Raw genomic sequence first — 19,287 nt, forward strand, 5'->3', positions numbered from 1 at the left:
TTCTTTACTATCTGAGCCACCAGGGAAGCCCATAATTACTCTATACAGAAGCTCTATAATTACTACATTTTAAAAAGATGCTTCGAACTTGGGAAAAGAATACAAAAGAAAACAAAACAGCAGTTAAGGTAATCAAAGTATGAGTGATTTAACTTGACTCTTTTCTAGGTTTGGAGGGTATATGTGGTTAGGATGCTTCCATAATGAAAAAATTAAAAAACAAAAAACAATAACACTAAGAGTTTGGGAACCTCGTTTGGCAAAAGATATGTTTTATTGAGGAGTAACTTCTGCTGACTCAAGTGTTACCAGATATCAGTTTATTTTTTTTCATGACAACTAGGTAAACAGCATAACTTTAGTTCAATCATAAAGTGAAAGTGAAAGTGTTCTTTGCTCAGTCGTGTCCGACTCTTTGTGACCGCACGGATTGTAGCCCACCAGGCTCCACTGTCCATGGGATTCTCCAGGCTAGAATACTCGAGTGGCTTGCCATTCCCTTCTCCAGGGGATCTTCCCACCCCAGGGATTGAACCTGGGTCTCCTGCATTGCAGGCAGATTCTTTATCATCTGAGCCACCAATCAAGAGATGATCTTAAAAACTCATTCCAGAATTCAAGCATGTACAAGAGATGGCACTAGATGATTTGGATTACAACCATCTCTGTTTTTTACTAGGAATAGGTGATACAATCATTTTCATTATGTTCTTTACTTTTCAAAGTGTTTTCACGTGTATAATGGCTTTATTTTCATCTAGCTTCACAGGGTGGGGATGAGAAGTATTATAAGGCCCACCTCCACTTTACCATAAATTGGAGGTCCCACTTTACTGGGACACAGTGAGGTGCCAGAAAGCATCCTAGATCCCAGTCTTCCAAATTTCTTTCTAGAACACTGTAAGACAGGAACTAAATTCCCACAAACCGACAAGCATCTACTGACTCCCCATAGCTCCGTGTCTAGTGCTACTCAAGCTGTAGGAAACAGTCACTGGGGAAGGAGACACAGTTCACGAGTCCAGTTTAGAAACAATCTCAAGTCTGTTTGTCCAACATCTCTCTCTAACTTTGGCTCTATGAACCAGGATGTGTGCAAGGACATTACTCAGCTGCCGACTGACCCTTTACTTCTGTTGCAGGGAGTGGCCGTTGATTAAGCAGCTATGGAAGAGCCTCAGCTTGTGGAGAATGGAGCCCTCCTAGCCGCTGGTGCACCCACAGCTCTTGCATAGTGCCCATACCCCGTAAGACGTATCAACACTTCCAGGGTGTAGTTGACTGCACTCTTTAACGGATTCTGCAGTGCTGTATAGTGACTGTCGGCCATCTTGGCTTGCTTAGGTCCACTCGCCTGTCTCCTGGTAACTGTACTGCCATTCCCTCAAGGGAGGCTCGTGAAGGCTGTCCATCAGTGTCCTCCCTCCTCCACGCAAGGGATGAGCATGTGACCTAAGCCAGGACCCTCAAATGCTCTTTCCCTAGACTTTGGATTGTGAGTAGTGACACAAGGGTCCCTGATGAGTCTGTCCATTAATTTTGCTACCTTGAGTCCCAGAATTTTTCCCGGCCCCTATCTTTTCTCATGCCAGTTCTTCGGTTTGTCCATGAATTCTGTGACATATCCTGTCTACTGATCAGTTCCTTTCGTGCTTCAAGTAACCAGAGCTGCTGCTGTTGCTAAAAGCATGAAATCCAAACTCACATATCATTGGACCTGTGCCTCACATGCCACACCATGAAGTGACTGGGGGGTCCCTGGGCACATGGCTCACCCTCCATGAGTTGTGGTTCCCTTTTCTGGACATACAGATGTCAGACCTACATCTTACTGCAGTGAGAATTAATGAGAAAATGTGAACAGGGTTCTAAGCACAGCACAGGACACAAATTGGGGGAGTTAGGTAAATAGAGTCCTCCTCCTTTCCAACTAGGTTGATAATGTGATGATGACTGGGAAGACTGACTCAAAAAAACATTTCTTCTAAAACAAACCTTCAGATTATTCAGATGGTCTTTCTGTGTCTAATACTTGGTTGCCAATTTCACTCTTTCTGACAAAGGCCGACAGTAGGAGGGAACCCAGGCAGGGTAAATCTGAACTCTACGAACTCAAATGCATGAAATAACATGCCTTTCAAGACTAATTTTACACACATTGGGCATGGTGTCTCAGCAGTCTTTTCTTGATAGTCAGAGCCATAAGTCTATAAATTACCCTTTGAAAGGAATCTTTAATTTTATAGCATGGGATTCAAGATCCCAAGGAATTTCCCCATACTTGAAAAGCTAGAAAAGTATGGTTAAGATTATAGCTTTTAATGGGACATTTTGGAATAATATTAATAGAATGCTCTCATTCTTCTTACCATGTCGCAGGAACTGTGTTAAGCATTTTACATCCGTGATTTCACAATATCCCTCAAAGGCAGGTCTTATTTATCCATTTTAGGAACAAAGGGACAGAGGTGTAGGGAAGTGAGCCAACTGGTGACATGGATCAAGTTCAGATCTGCCTGAATGCAAACTGTGTGCTCCTAAGCCCTCTTCCACCCTGCCTTAGTCACTACCACCACCCCTGCTCAGAGGACACAGAACACGTAGTCTGTTCTTTATTTGTAATTACACATGCAAGGAGCACATTTACATGTAAGCGTGACTCTTTGGAATGAAGGATACATGTTTAGAATAAGAGCACAGGCCCTGTGGCTGGGTATGAACTGAACTCTGTCACTTACTTGCAAGATTATCTTGATATTAAGTTACTTAGCCTGTCTAGAGCTCAGTTTCCTCATTTGTAAAATGGATAGAAGAGAAACATCTATGAGGGAAGGTCATTGGGAGAATTACATAACACAATGCATGTAAAGCTGTCCATATCCTAGGCAGATAGTAAGTGTTCAGTTAATACTGGCTATTATTATCATCATCACATTAGAATAATTCAACATAGCTATTCAAATAACTTCATTATTTCCAAGTGAGATGTTGCCTGTGAATTAAAATTGTGATTTAGGATGTAAGTAAGAGTTAGAATAACTCCTAGGATGTGGGAGTTCTAACATAACTGCACGAAATCATCAATTTGATGAAACAAACATTAGGGGCTTATAAAAGTTATTATGACACCTGCAGAAAGGAGCCTTGAGCTCCAGACCTGGCTCAGCTTCCCAAAGCCTGGGCTACTGAGTGACCCTGGAGATGTCATCTATCCATTCTGAGCCTTAGTTTTTGTATTCTGTGAAATGGAATATCCTAGTTCTTGGGAGGACCAAATGGGATACAAGATGTAAAAATATCCTGTAACCTGAAAAGCAAGGTTTCATTCATGTTTTTGTTAATTTATATCAAGAATACTCTGAAAAATAAACTTCCATAGTGGAGTGCAAAAGTTTTAAATTGGCTGCCAGGGGCCTGTATTTAGCTTGCAGACATATCCATCCAGTCCACAGGGTGTTGTTGTTGTTTTTGTAATTAGATGCTGGCATTTAAATACTGGGAGACCGGACCACACTGGCCCATATTTCCACCTGGCTACTAGGGGCAAAGGTTGGGCAGTAGTTGTCCCCCTAAGACACAGTCCTCCCCCTTCCTGAGTGTCTCCCTCCACCCCCAACAGAGGTGCAAGAGCAGCTGTCATTTATTCAATGCTTATGCTACTGTTGTTCTTAGAAGAGAAAAAAATATTCCTCTGTATCCATGTCTCTGTCATAGATAGAAAAGAAAGATCAGTATGTCACAGTCCAACACTACTCATTTATTTTATTTCCTTCCTGGATCCATAGGCAGCTAAGTTTCACTTCCATCTGAAATGGAAGGGAAGTGGGCTTTGGTCTGAGTTAGAGAAAGGAGTGTGTGCTCATTTATACATGGCAAGTATTTGCTTAATCTGCTCCCATGAAATTTCTATTTAGTCTGGTGGCTCAACTGGGAAAGAATCTGCCTGCAGTGTGAGAGACCTGGTTTCGATCCCTGGGTTGAGAAGATCCCCTGGAGAAGGGAACGGCTACCCACTCCAGTATTCTCGCCTGGAATTCCATGGACTGTGTAGTCCAAAGGATCGCAAAGAATCAGACACGACTGAGCGCTTGACTTTGACTTTCACGGAGAGCCAAAGGATTGGGCACCAAGAGAATAGACATGAAAAGATGTGCCTCCTGTCCTCCTAATAACCCTAGATTTTAAAAAACTTTTCAAAAGAGTGAATAATCAGAGGAAGAAAAGCAGGTTACTCTTTCATTCTCTAAGTTTTCCTTAAAAAGAGGAGTTAAAAAAGTCAGTTTCACTTTAATCTTTCTCAAATCTACTCATTTTAATATTCCAAAGCATAAACTTTTCAGGTTCTGCACGTACATAAGTCATTAGTTTCTTCGTAATTTAACTTCTCTCAGCAAGAAAACCTCCCTCTAGGAAAAATCCAGTGAACACAATCAATGATGATTAATCCTTATTTTACTTAGTAAATGCTTCTGAAGGATAAATATTTTCCAGGCAGACATAAAACAACCAACTGTGTCAACTATAGATATCTACAGACCGGTTTACTTGCTGACTCATCTAAGAAGAACTCACAGCCTCTAAACTCAGATTTTGACTTTAATTTAAGTTGGTGGGAGGAGCACATGACACTCAAAGGAGAAAAAAGATACCTGTGCTTTTAATGGTTCCTATGCAACCAAACTTGGAGGAGGCAATGGCAACCCACTCCAGGACTCTTGCCTGGAGAATCCCTTGGACAGAGGAGCCTGGAGGGCTACAGTCCATGGGGTTGCACAGAGTCGGACATGACTAAAGCAACTTAGCATGCGTATAACCGAACACTTGAAAGAAGGGGTTTGGGGCAGAAATGTATATAAATGTGCATTTTGTTATATTTTCACTGTCACCCATATTAAAGCTTCGGATTGAAAATAAATCACACAAGGGCCACTTTCTGATCTAAACTTTAACCGTTTTTAAAAATCCAAACCGAAACACATGTATTGATGACAAACCATACAAAGCATTTCTCTTTATTTCCCCAATTACTCCTCTACTTATTAGGAAAATTACAGAAATGCCACAGGAGGAGGCTTCAGTCTCTTGGTACAACAGGAAAGCAAACCGAGCTTTTGCGAGAAGGCTGGATTTTTGTTGTTACATTTTTAGACGAAAGATTTATGCTTATATTTTGGCCCATTTACAATCCACCATAATACTTTGCAGACAAAGTTATGCTCTTTTCCCAATGATCCAGTGACCTTAATCTCTAACATTTTGTGGTTTCCTGTTTGGGGAAATGATTGAACAGCAGCCTAAGCTATTCCAAACTGCACAGCATTCCCAGTTGGCTGCTATCTGTCTTAGTTTTGAATGTTCTCCTGTTCACTAATAAAAAAAAAGATTTTTTTTAAAAAATAAACTTTCCTTACAGATGCTAAATCAATGAAACTCCTACAAAGCAGCCCTCCACACTTCCTCTTCTGGCTGCTTTACTTATCATTCTTCTATTACAAACCCCAACATACCGGGGAGTTCTTTCTGCCTGGAGCAATTAGCATGACCCACCTACAGTAACTTTCTCCTGAATAGCTGAGAATTAATTTCACTAATATCCAACTCAACCCAGGGCAATTCCCAAGGGTTTCTCAAAAGCTCAGCTGCAAAAGAAAAACAATCTCAGCTATGGAGTATAATATTTAGCAATGTTCGCCACTGGAGGCCGACTTGTCATCCTTCCAGGGACAACGCCTGGGCCCCAGTCGCCCATTGTTTTCACTCTGGGGCCTCTGAGGTCCTGGTGACTTCGCGGAGATATAGTGCTGCAATACTCTGGAAGCCAGAGTCCCCAGAGCCCACCTGGAGGAGACTTGACAGAAAAATAATGCAACCATTGAATGAAACAGCAGTCATTTATGCAACCAAGTCGTTCTTCAAATGAGACAAATTTGGCTTCCAGGTTTAAGGAAGACAAAGAAAGAAAGAGAGAGAAAAAACGAGTTTGGAAAAAACACTCTTAGAGTGTTCCTGCAGTTCTCCTACCAGTTGGTTCTGCCAAGATGAGTGAAGAATGAAAGTGGGGCAGGGAGCTTGAGTGAGTGTCCCGCAATAACACAAATAAAATGTCTTTCTGTCAAAGAAAGTTATTTCTGCTTTCTTGCAACTTTTGATGTTGTTTAGTTGCTAAGTTGTGTCAGACTTTGTGACCCCATGGACTGCAGCCCATCAGGCTTCTCAGTCCTTCACTATCTCCCGAAGTTTGCTCAAACTCATGTTCATTGAGTCAGTGATGCCATCCAACAATCTCATCCTCTGTCACCCCCTTCTCCTCCTGCCCTCAATCTTGCCCAGCATCAGGGTCTTTTCTAGTGAGTTGGCTCTTTGCATTAGGTGGCCAAAGTATTGGAGTTTCAGCTTCAGCATCAGTTCCTTAGATGAATATTCAGGGTTGATTTCCTTTAGGATTGACAGGTTTGATCTCCTTGCAGTCCAGGGGATTCTCAGCAGTCTTCTCCAGCACCACAATTCAAAAGCATCATTTCTCTGGCGCTCAGCCTTCTTTATGGTCCAATTCTCACATCCGTAGATGACTACTGGAAAAACCAGTAGTTTTGACTATATGGACTTTTGTTGGCAAAGTGACGTCTCTGCTTTTTAACATGCTTTCTAGGTTGTCACAGCTTGCCTTCCAAGGAGCAAGTATCTTTTAATTTCATGTAACTTAACTTGAAATGAAATTAACTTGCAACTTCACTCTAAATACTTTAGTTGCTTTTAGAATGGAACAATAAGTAAAGCCAACTTGAAAATAATCCACTAAGCCATTACTCCAATCCAGGGATCTGAGAAAAATGTTTAACTACCCAGAACATCACACTTACAATGACCTTTAATAATGTCCAGAATATTTTTGTCTCATTTGAAGAGTCCTGGGGGCCCACTCCAGGGAGCCTTTTGCTCAGCTTGTTTCAGGGTCTGTTCTCATACCCCTTTCTGATCCCCCCACCTCTGACATCACCTCTCACCTATTGTTACTGGTTGTGTTATGCTCAGTCATGTCCGATTCCGCGTGACCCCTTGGACTGTAGCCCACCAGGCTCCTCTGTCCATGGAATTTTCCAGGCAAGAACACTGGAGTGAGTTGCCATTTCCTCTTCCAGGAGATCTTCCTGACCCAGGGATTGAATCTGTGTCTCCGGCATTGGCAGGCGGAAGCACTTTTAGTTCCAGCAGAAATAGACAGGAGCTGCAGGAAAACCTCTTGCCATCAGTCCCCGTGCCAGCTCCCTGTTCCCTGACGTTATCATTATCACTCAATGTGGACTGCTGAGATGCTGAAGAAACAGATGTGAATATGCAAAGTGAACAGAGCACAAGGTGAGGAAAATCAAGACAAAGGCAGTCAAGGGCTCCTGCTCAGAGCGATTTTTTGAAAGCTTGGTTGAAGGTCCTTCTGGCTTTCATTCAGTCATGTCGTTCCGCACAGGAATGCTGTGCTGAAGCACTGTTTACCTGACAACATTAGAAGCTGCTCACACTCATAATAAGCAAGGAGATGGCATAAGCTGCCCCATGACAAGGGCATGGTTAGATCACTTCTACAATGCAGGGCAGGCAAATTCAGTGGTGAAAAGCCTGTGGGAAAAGCCCTAGAGGTTGCGATTGCAGCTTCCTCAGGTGGTGGGAAGTATGCAAATGCTGCTTTCCCTACTGGACCAAAAGGCCAAGGCCAACAGCCACTGGATTAAGTTACTCACATTTACAGGGAAGGAGAGGAAGCAGCAGTCAGAATACTGCACCTGGAGTCAGATTTTGTGGCAAATGGACTTAAATGATGATGACTATGATTAGAAAAACCAAAACCCAAATCCAAATCCTGGCTTTGCACTCTGGCTCTATCACATCTAATGTGACTATCACAGAGATAAATAAGTGCCCTAGTGCCAATCCATCTACTAAACATAAATAATGCTTAGTTTTAAATTTCCTTTAAAAAATATTAATGTACACTTTTCCCTCCCATGACCCAGGGAATGGTGGTGGGCACACACTGCTTTGAAGACAACTGGTGTCCAGTGGTCCAATCGGTTGGAATGTGTTACCATCACTAAGCATCTTCTGTTTTACCAAGACACAAGGAGTAAAGACTGAGAAGCTACTGCAGCACGGTGACTTCTACTGCACAAGAAGGAGTCCTCACTGTATCCAGAAAGCAATACTCCTCTCACTCTTTCCATATTCATCTTTTCAAAGTAAAGTCAACTGATGTAATTGCTTGTGTTTCATAACAACTGAATTTCACAGCATCTGGATTCAAATGTGCATTTCTAAGCTTGCTGATTTTTAGGTCCTTGGAATCTACATAACCAATGGTATCAGCATTTAATATCTTTCTTCTCTTACCACCCTCACTCTGCTATATTTAGATGGCTCAAGATTAAATTCCACTTTAATGTTGCCATAAATCACAAATGTACCTTCTAATGTTTTCAGCATGAGGTACCTTTGAATGCAACAAAATAAAACCTTGGCAAAATTATGAGTGTATTAAAAAGCAGAGACATCACTTTGCCGACAAAGATCCATATAGTCAAAGCGATGGGTTTTCCAGTAGTCAAGTACAGATATGACCATAAAGAAGCTGGACCATAAAGAAGGCTGAGCACTGAAGAACTGATGCCTCTGAATTATGGTGCTGGAGAAGACTCTTGAGATTCCCTTGGACTGCAGAGAGATCAAACCAGTCAATCCTAAAAGAAATCATCCAGGAATATTCATTGGAGGGACTGATGCTAAAGCTCCAATATTCTGGCCACCTGATGCAAAGAGCTGATTCGTTGGAAAATACCCTGATGCTGGGAAAGATTGAGGGCAGGAGGAGAAGGGGGTGACAGAGGATGAGGTGGTTGGATGGCATCACTGACTCAATGGACATGAGTGTGAGCAAACTCTGGGAGATGGTGAAGGACAGGGAAACTTGGCATGCTACAGTCCATGGGGTTGCAAAGAGTCAGACCCGACTGAGTGAATGAACAACAACAAAATGATGACATGCTCACCAAGCAAATCAACTTAAAATATGCCAATTCACACAGTAGAATTATCAAATGTCTTAAAAAAATAAGTAAGAGTAAATAAAAATATATGCTGGTTGTTATTTGCATATTTCATCCCAACATTAATTTAAAGGACAAACAATTAAAGGTGTTTGGCACTAGCATGGCAATTTGGGATGAAATCAAAGTCTGTTTAATAATTTATGGGTAATAAAGAAAAAATGATGTATGGGTATTCTTTTCCCCTTTATTCACTGAAATGCTTAAAAATCAAAGAGGCCTAGAAAAAGCATGCCTCATTAAATAAAAAAAGTTAATGCTACTCTTGACTTGAATTATAACTAAAATAGGTGAAAGTAATTTGTGAGGAACTCTGCAGTAAAACTGATTTTCAAATGCACACTTTTTATTTGCCTGCCAAGTGATCATTCCTTATCAATAGTACGATTACATAAGGCAAGTGTCTCAGGATTAGCTTCCCTCTCCTCTGCTATGCTTCTCTAAGAATTATTCCCTCCTCACAGAAGTCTTTCACAGAATGGTACTGGCATTCTCCTTAAGGTTTTCAAAGGGTTTGGAAGAAAAGTGATCACATGAGATGTCATCATAGTGTAACAAAAGCTCAGAATCCAATTTAGCTGCTGAAGAATCAGGCCAGTTTAAGTGTTAAAATTTTATTGGTATGCTAGACATTTATCAAATCTAGTTTCCTGGCAATATTACCATAGACATTTTGCCATCAGACAATGTTATTAAGGAAAATGCCACAAGCAATTAGAATGACTGCTAAAACGAGTTAGATTACTAGAAATATTTACCTTTCAAAGTCCTGAGTCACATCCATTAGCCAGGAATTGCCCATTTCTAAACGAAGATCTTTTGATAGCCTAGGATAAGTAAATAAAACTCTAACGACCTGGGTGTTAAGATTTCAGTCTGGTGGTAAAGCTGAGAAACTCTAAGATTCTGAATTCTGAAGATGCAATTAGTTGAAACTTAATGAGCTGCAGAATGATAAGTGACAGGGAAATGTAACTTTATATTTACAATTTCCTGACTAGATGAACTTTTAAACACAGCAAACTAAGCCCTACCCAAGGGCAATTTAACCTTTAAAAGCAAAAGCATATGGAGGTATTGGCCTTTGGAGATGGTCCTTCTTAAAACTGCAGTGACCTTGCAGACAATTCAGCAACAACGGCAACCTCAATCCAAGGGCAATGTTTTGCTGTGGATACAAATGGCCTCTATGTATATAGCTGTAGCTCCAGTTTTTTTGAAATAATAGTTTCATACAGGAAATATACCACACACACTCATACACAATCACATTCTCCCTCTCTCTCTCATGTACTCTTTAGTCTTTGAAAAGAGTATATTTTTACACAGGCAAGAACTGTAGCCAAACAGAAAAAGGAGGTTGAAAACATATTCAGAATCTTTAGCAAGAATCTTCATAAGAAAAATGTGTAACCTCTTTATCAGAAAGTACTAAGGAGGACCAGGGGACTTCTACAAAGAGCAAGGGAGTTAAAGCCAATAGCTTTTACAGGATATGGGCTATATTTCCTAGACTTTGGAGATGCCCTAATCTATCTATCTCACCCGACTCCAGTACTCTTGCCTGGAAAATCCCATGGACGGAGGAGCCTTGTAGGTGGCAGTCCATGGGGTCGCACAGAGTCAGACACGACTGAGCAACTTCACTTTCACTTTTCACTTTCATGCATTGGAGAAGGAAATGGCAACCCACTCCAGTGTTCTTGCCTGGAGAATCCCAGGGATGGGGGAGCCTGGTGGGCTGCCGTCTATGGGGTCACACAGAGTCAGACATGACTGAAGTGACTTAGCAGCAGCAGCAATCTATCTATCTATCCACCTAGTTATTCATTTCCCCATTGCATTTTATTACTTTGAAAATCAGGATACAACTTACTTACAATCAGTGTATAAATGAGAATTACTCCTAAAGCATAAGGAATTTGGGGGGAATGTGACAAAAATGTTCTAAAATTAAATAGTGATGATGGCTGCAAAAATTTGTGAATATTTAAAAAACCATAAATTTGAATTCTGTAGTATGTGAAATATATTTTCAATAAAGTTGTTAAAGAAATAGTAAAGAAGTCCTGCAGATTCTTTATGTAGCCTTCAAAATATTAACATTTTAAATAACCATCATATAATCATCAAAACTAGAAAATTAACATTGACATAATACTATTTTCTTGCTACAAATTTTATTTTAAAAATTTTCAGTTGTTCCTTAATATACTTTTTCTGGTCCTGGATGCAATAAAAAGCACATGTTATATATATATAGTTGTAAAGTCTCCTTAATCCCTCAGTCTTCATGTGTGTATGTGTGTGTGTGTTTCTTTCATAACCTTTTGACAAGCATTAGCCAGTTACTTTGTGGCTAAATTTGTCCCCTGATTTGAGTTTGTCTGCTGTTGTCTCATGATCAAATTCATGCTGTGCATTCTTTTTTAAAATTTTTATTTATCTATTTATGGTTGTGGTGGGTCTTTGTTGCTGTGAGCAGTTTTTCTCTAGTTGCGGTGAGAGGAGGCTACTCTCTAATCGCGGTGCTCGGGCTTCTCATCCGGGTGGCTTCTCTTGTGGAGCATATGCTTTAGGCACAAGGGCTTCAGTGGTTGTAGCAGGGGAGCTTAGTAGTTGTAGCCACCAGGGTTTATCATGCAGCCTCAGTAGTTGTGGTACACAGGCTTGCTTTCTGCAGGGCATGTGGAATCTTCCCTGACCTGGAATCGAACCCATGTCTCCTGCATTGACAGGTGGATTCTTAACCACTGGACCACCAGGGAAGTCCCCTGCTATACACTTTTGGCAACACACATTAGCATTGTTGTGTCCTCAGTATAATACATCAGGAGACACATAATGTAGATTTGTCCCATCACCAGGAATTCCCAGGTGGCTCAGTAGTAAAGAATCTGCCTGCCAATGTGGAAGACTTGAGTTCGATCCCTAGGTCAAGAAGATACCCTGGAGCATGAAATGGCAACCCACTCCAATATTCTTGCCTGAAAAATCCCATGGGCAGAGAAGTCTGGTGGGCTACAGTCCATGGGGTTGCAAAGAGCTGGACACAACTGAGCAACAGCACATATACATTCATGTGCCAGGTTTCTCCACTATAAAGTGACTATTTTCCTCATAGTGGTTTTGATTTGCATTTCTCTGATAATGAGTGATGTTGAGCATCTTTTCATGTGTTTGTTAGCCATCTGTATGTCTTCTTTGGAGAAATGTCTATTTAGTTCTTTGGCCCATTTTTTGATTGGGTCATTTATTTTTCTGGAATTGAGCTGTAGGAGTTGCTTGTATATTTTTGAGATTAGTTGTTTGTCAGTTGCTTCATTTGCTATTATTTTCTCCCATTCTGAAGGCTGTCTTTTCACCTTGCTTATAATTTCCTTTGTTGTGCAGAAGCTTTTAAGTTTAATTAGGTCCCATTTGTTTATTTTTTCTTTTATTTCCAATATTCTGAGAGGTGGATCATAGAGGATCCTGCTGTGATGTATGTCGGAGAGTGTTTTGCCTATGTTCTCCTCTAGGAGTTTTATAGTTTCTGGTCTTACGTTTAGATCTTTAATCCATTTTGAGTTTATTTTTGTGTATGGTGTTAGAAAGTGTTGAAAGAGACACGTGTACCCCAATGTTCATCGCAGCAGTGTTTATAATAGCCAGGACATGGAAGCAACCTAGATGTCCATCAGCAGATGAATGGATAACAAAGCTGTGGTACATATACACAATGGAGTATTCCTCAGCCATTAAAAAGAATACATTTGAATCAGTTCTAATGAGGCGGATGAAACTGGAGCCTATTATACAGAATGAAGTAAGCCAGAAAGAAAAACACCAATACAGTGTACTAACGCACATATATGGAATTTAGAAAGATGGTAACAATAACCCTGTATACGAGACAGCAAAAGAGACACTGATGTATAGAACAGTCTTTTGGACTCTGTGGGAGAGGGAGAGGGTGGGATGATTTGGGAGAATGGCATTGAAACATGTATAATATCATATATGAAATGAGTCGCCAGTCCAGGTTCGATGCACGATACTGGATGCTTGGGGCTGGTGACTGGGAAGACCCAGAGGTATGGTATGGGGAGGGAGGAGGGAGGAGGGTTCAGGATGGGGAACACATGTATACCTGTGGCGGATTCATTTCGATATATGGCAAAACCAGTACAATACTGTAAAGTTAAAAAATAAAATAAAAATTAAAAAAAAATAATAAAGTTACTATTTTCCCTTTCATCATAAACATTTTGAAAGGGGATACTTTGAGATCAGGTAAATATTCTGATTCTCATCATACTTTCACTAACTGATGTTAGTATCCACTGTTGATTTTTTCCTGAAACAATTATTACTATACTATTCGTCAAATAATAATTTTTTATTCCATTATTTCTTATACTTTTATTAATTGGATTTTCCTCCTTTTCATTTTTTATTTGTTTGCATCACTATAACCCTGATTTTAAAGAGAATGCATATTAAGGTTTATAGACCAGAATAATGCTTATTAGTAGGTTTTTTCTTTAAATTGGAGGAATGTTGTATTGGTTTCTGCTGTACAACAAGTGAATCAGCCATAAGTTTACCTGTATTCCCTCCCTCTTGGGCCTCCCTTCCAGTCCTCCATCCCACCACTCTAGTCGTCACACAGCACCAGGCTGAGCTCCCTGTGTTATACAGCAACTTATCACTAGCTATCTATTTTACACATGTAGGTTTTTATTAGGTCAAGAAAGTCTCATAGTATGGGAGGCTAAATACTGCTCTGCTAAAACATATCTAGTCCTAATCGTTGGAACCAGTGAATGTCACCTTATACAGTGTTAATTAATTAAAAAATAAATATTTTGCAGATTTGATTAACTTAAGCATCTTAAGATAGGGAGATTATCCAGGAGGTCGCTAAATGCAGCCTCATGAATATTTCTAGGAGGAAGGCAATAGGATGTTTGATCACAGAAGAGAAGGCGATGTGAGCACAGAGGGAGATGTTAGAATCATATGCCCACAAGCCAAGGAACGCCAACAGCCACCAGAAGCCAGAATGGATTGTCCCATTAGAGTCATCCTACTGACACCTTGCTTTCAGCCCAGTGAGAGTAGCTTCGTATTTCTAACCTCTAGATTGTGAGAAAATAAATTTCTGTAGTTTACACCATCAAGATTGTGGTAATTCATTACAGCAAGCGTAGGATTCTAATATAGATATCACCATTCCTAGTTTGCTAAAAACTTTCATCCTGGGACTTTCCTAATGGCCAGTGGCTAAGACTTCATGCTCCCAACGTAGGGGTCCAGAGTTCGATTCCTGGTTCAGTTCAGTTCAGTTCAGTTCAGTTTGGTTGCTCACTCGCGCCCAAGTCTTTGCGATCCCATGGGCTGCAGCACACCAGGCTTCCTCATCCATCGCCAACTCGCAGAGTTTACTCAAACTCATGTCTATTGATGAGTGATGCCATCCAACCATCTCATCCTCTGTCATCCTCTTCTCCTCCCGCCTACAATCTTTCCCAGCATCAGGGTCTTTTCAGATGAGTCAGTTCTTCGCATCAGGTGGCCAAAGTATTGGAGTTTCAGCTACAGCATCAGTTCCTGGTTAGGGAACTAAGATCCCACATGCAGCAACTAAGACAAGGTACATCCAAATAAATAAATGAATAAATTAAAAAAATTTTTAACTTTTATCCTAAATGGGTTTTGATTTTGTCAAATTCAGTTTTTGCATCTATTAAGATGAATGTTTTTTATTTTTTCAATGTTTTAGGTGATATATTACATGATGGAACTTCTAATGCAAAAATGTTCTTGCATTTATGAGATCAGCTCAACCTGATATTTGTTATTCACTGGTGGATTACATTGTGTTACTCCTAGTAAGATTTATATTTAACCATGATCTGATTTAATCATCAGTAACTCCAATAGTCCAACAGATTATTTCTCCTTTTAGTTGTCTTAGGAACTGCTAATATGATATTTCAAATTTACCATACAAATATCTAAAATTACTGAAAAGAGAATGACTTTAAGTACACATCCCAAGTAGGTCATCACAAGAAAAGGGTTATGTCTTCACACAGTCTACACAGAAACTGATGTGCTACAAAGAGTTCTATAAGTTTCCATAAACCAATGAAGGTCTTCCTCAGCCCATCAGAGAATACTCCACATTGGCTAAAATGAATCAAGTACTAGAAAAAGACTTCCATGTTCTTATGAATAGAAACATGTGCACTATTTTCTATGACAAATTAGTACTGAGTCTTACATAAATATATCCTCGAGGGTACTAATGTTTTAAGCCAGCCTAGGTTGTTCTGACTCCACTGCATACACACTGAGGTTCACCACCATGAACAGACAAGCCAAAGATAATCACTACCCTGTGGCCTATGCCAGCTCTAGCCATGAATATGCAGTCTGTTCCAGCAGCAGCCGCTTTCTGGTCTGCACTCAGACTGACTGCATACTTTGTTCTCTTTCTTTCTGGACATATGATTTATCTGCATCACAAATCTATTCTCTTTTTCTGCAACTGAGAGTTTGAAAGTTTAGAAAATATTCTGATTTCATTGGGATTCATATTGGCAGGCTTAGGATCCATAGGAAACAGAGACAGATATGTTTAAATATCAAAACGCAGGCTCAACTTTAATCAGCATATTCTTCTTCATCAATCAAGTGGACACTATATGGTGATAAGCCAGTATCAAAAGAGTTTTACATCATCAAGTGAACTATATGCCCCATGCTATCCTCACTTGGTTGAGAAAGCAATCATACCTAGTTAAATTTACAGAGTGAGAAAATCTGTCTTCCAAGGGCACAAAAAATATACATGGGAACTTCTTTTTCCACTCTCTACTCAAGAAAATCATTGTGCATTCCTTAATGTTATAGCCAACTGTTTTCATCTTGAAGACATAAATGCTAAGTAATCTATACAGAAACTGATGTGGGTTTCTTTTTGGTTTAATAAATTTGTGGGTAATAAATATATGCTGAATTATGAACAAGTTTAATAGATATATTTTTGACATAGCACTAGTTTAAAGAACTGATTTTTCAATCATCCATTTATTCATTTATACATTATTGATGTCTGCTTGAGGCTGGTGCTACAACTGACAGCCCATAGTGGTAGTATGTGTGCTAAGCATGCTCCCAACGGTAGAGGCCACATGGTCAGAGAGTTCAGAGAAGAGGACAACCAGCAGAGCACTGGGAAGTTGCTCAGAGAAGGCTCCAAGCAGGCAAGCACTAAGGACCACTCACTACATTTCCCCAACAGAATCAAAGATAAGAGTGGTTGAAAGAGAAGGAAAAGGCAAAGAAATGCACAAGGTAACTTTCTCTCTGTCTCATCTAGTTAGACTCTTTCTTGCCTAGAAAGTATTTTGTCAAGTTCTCCAGATTTATAATGGGTTTGTAGAGTCTGCATACCATTGACCTTAGATTATTAGGAATAAAAGTTGTATGTCCAGGGACTGGACTGAAACTTTTTGTACTACAGGCAGGACCAGAAAATAGGTCTTTTAGGTTGGACATATTCTGAATTACAATCTAGTAAGGTTGCATTAGGCCAAGGACTCCCTGGACAGTACTAAGTGTTGTACACTGAACAGTCCCAACATAGACACTGCTGATATGCGTATTCCTTATGTCATAAAATGGCAGGAGTCTGGTTCAAATAAAAGCAGTGTATCAGGACAATTTTTTAGATAGATAGAAATAAAGTACTTGAGTACAGATTACCATTTGTCTAATTCACGTGTTGGTATACTGGCTGCCATGGTTTTTTTTTTTTTTTTTTTTCATCCCAATCCTTACTCTTGCCACTGCCAGGAAACAGAGAAAAAGTAGATCACCTCTGGTGGTGATCTTCTCTGTCATTATGTCATTAGCATACTTACCCTGCCGGGCTGTTCCCAAACCATGCCTAGGACCAATGCTAACAGTCCTAGAAGATCAGAGGAGGAGGTGAGAAGAGAAGGAAAGGGCAAAGAAATGCACAAGGTAACTTTCTCTCTGTCACCTGCTCGTGGAGACCTTCCCTCACGGTGAGAGTTCTAGGGGTCATAGCTCCTTTGCTTGAACCTCTGGTACCTTCAGCATCGAGTCAGGCAGAACATCTCAGTCAGATACTACAGTGCTTGACTCTACATGCCTCAAAACAGGGACCTTGTCTGAACGTGAGTCTGAGTGAACTCCGGGAGTTGGTGATGGACAGGGAGGCCTGGCGTGCTGCGATTCATGGGGTCACAAAGAGTTGGACACGACTGAGGACTGAACTGAACTGAACTGTCTCATTCATCACTTGAACCTGACAGCCTAGTACAACATTTGGCTTGAAGTAGACACTGAAGAAACTGTGGCTGAGTGATCTGAATGAATGCAATTATCAAGCAAAAAGCATTTTTGGAATAACCAGTTGATTTCATTTAGCCCTGACTTCATTGGCATTAATAATATAAAGCCAATAATAGGGGAAAATTGGCTTACACTAGGTGAGTCATCTTCCTGGCTCTGTTATCCCTCTTTTCTCAAGAAATGATGAGAGGTGGCATGTGCCAAAGAGAATTTCATTTTTAGGAACTAGTAAGGGAAAGTGATTTAATTAAAAGGAAAAAAAAAGAACTTTTACTTCAAAGAAATCAAACAATGCAGTGGTTGTTATTTACATTTGTAAGATATCAGAAGAGTAAAAAATGGTAGGAGTTGAATTACGAGTAAAAGAAGATCACTTCTACTCTGGGTAATCTGAAAAGTTCCTAAAATAGATAGCAACTAAAGTAGCCCTCTTACCTTGTAATTATTCATGATTTCAGTTAACCATGGTTTCACTGACTTGACTGTATCTTCTCGCAAGTACTTTTCAACTTTGGCTCCATCACTAAAAGTCTGGTTTCCCACGTGGATGGCTTGTCTCACATGGGGGAGGGACAAAAATTTCCCGTAGTAACCTTGATCCTCAGGCTCCTGGCAGAAGGGGCATCAAAAAGACATTAGGAAATACAACTGGGTGGGAACACCATGCTGGGGAACACTTCAGATTTTTCCTAACATATATCACAATGAAGGTTCCCTGGTGGCTCGGGTGGTAGAGAATCCACCTGTAATGCAGGAGACCCGGGTTTGATCACTGGGTCAGGAAGATCCCCTGGAGAAGGGAATGGCTACATACTCCAGTATTCTTGCCTGGAGAATTCCATGGAAAGAGGAACTTGATGGGCTATAATCTACGGGGTCACAAAAAGTCAAACACAATGGAGCAACTGAGTGACTAACATTTTCTTTTCCATACCACAATGAACAAGATGTGACATGACTATTAACTGGTCTTCATCCCAAACATTTTGACTTGGGGGTTTTGAGGAGATTTAGCTCAGAGGTTAAAGCATCTGCCTGCAATGCAGGAGACCTGGGTTCGATCCCTGGGTTGGGAAAATCCCCTGGAGAAGGAAATGGCAACCCTCTCCAGTATTATTGCCTGGAGAATCCCATGGACAGAGGAGCCTGGTGGGCTACAGTCCAGGGGGTCACAAAGAGTTGGACATGACTGAGTGACTTCACTTCATTTCAAATTTTATCCAAAAAGTCTGGATGATCTGATACACTCAGAGCCAATATCCAATTTGCAAATGCTGGATTTTCCTTTTTGTAACTAATATTTGGCCATCTGTGACTCCAATTAAAAACCCCCTTCATGACAAAGATAGATAGGGAAGATGAAGAGGTGAGATTATCAAAGACAATTTGCTCCTTGTTGGAGGCTCTTGGGAAAGAAGGTGAAATGGACCACAAGGAGCCAGGGAGGTGATGTGGTAGATTAAAAGATGAGGATTTCTTTTTTGTGTTCTGCTGTTTATTAAAAACACACACACAAAATAAATACTCTGCTGCTGCTGCTAAGTCACGTTAGTCGTGTCCAACTCTGTGCGACCCCATAGACGGCAGCCCATCAGGCTCCTTTGTCCCTGGGATTCCATAATTTAAGAGGAAAAACATATCAAGTGTAAAAATAGATGATACTTTATGAAGGACATAAATCAAAAGAAAACTTGTCCAAGAGCCTTATTTTTTAAAACCATTGCATAGAAGTCTCTGTAAGATTCATTAAGCTAAAAGGAAAAAAAGGACTAAATGCTGTTTTTTTTTCAAAAAGTTATGAAATAATCAAAAAACTGTT

At 40.3% G+C, this 19,287-nt stretch overlaps 1 protein-coding gene across 2 annotated transcripts in view; it reads right to left on the reverse strand.

Annotated features, from left to right (window-relative positions):
* Positions 1-19,287, reverse strand: part of CPVL (carboxypeptidase vitellogenic like) — a 127,459-nt gene that overhangs the window by 28,064 nt on the left and 80,108 nt on the right. Inside the window, exons 11-12 of one of the 2 annotated variants that reach the window (XM_070368795.1) lie at positions 17,904-18,077; positions 12,316-14,723 (exon numbers count right to left, since the gene is read on the reverse strand). In XM_070368795.1, coding sequence (XP_070224896.1) covers positions 14,703-14,723; positions 17,904-18,077 — 195 coding nt within the window. In that variant the 3' untranslated portion in view covers positions 12,316-14,702. Of the gene's footprint in view, positions 1-12,315; positions 14,724-17,903; positions 18,078-19,287 lie in introns of those variants that run through there. The other variant, XM_070368794.1, reaches the window with a different exon arrangement.

Source organism: Bos mutus, chromosome 4 (assembly GCF_027580195.1).
Source record: "Bos mutus isolate GX-2022 chromosome 4, NWIPB_WYAK_1.1, whole genome shotgun sequence".
Classification (NCBI taxonomy): domain Eukaryota; kingdom Metazoa; phylum Chordata; class Mammalia; order Artiodactyla; family Bovidae; genus Bos; species Bos mutus.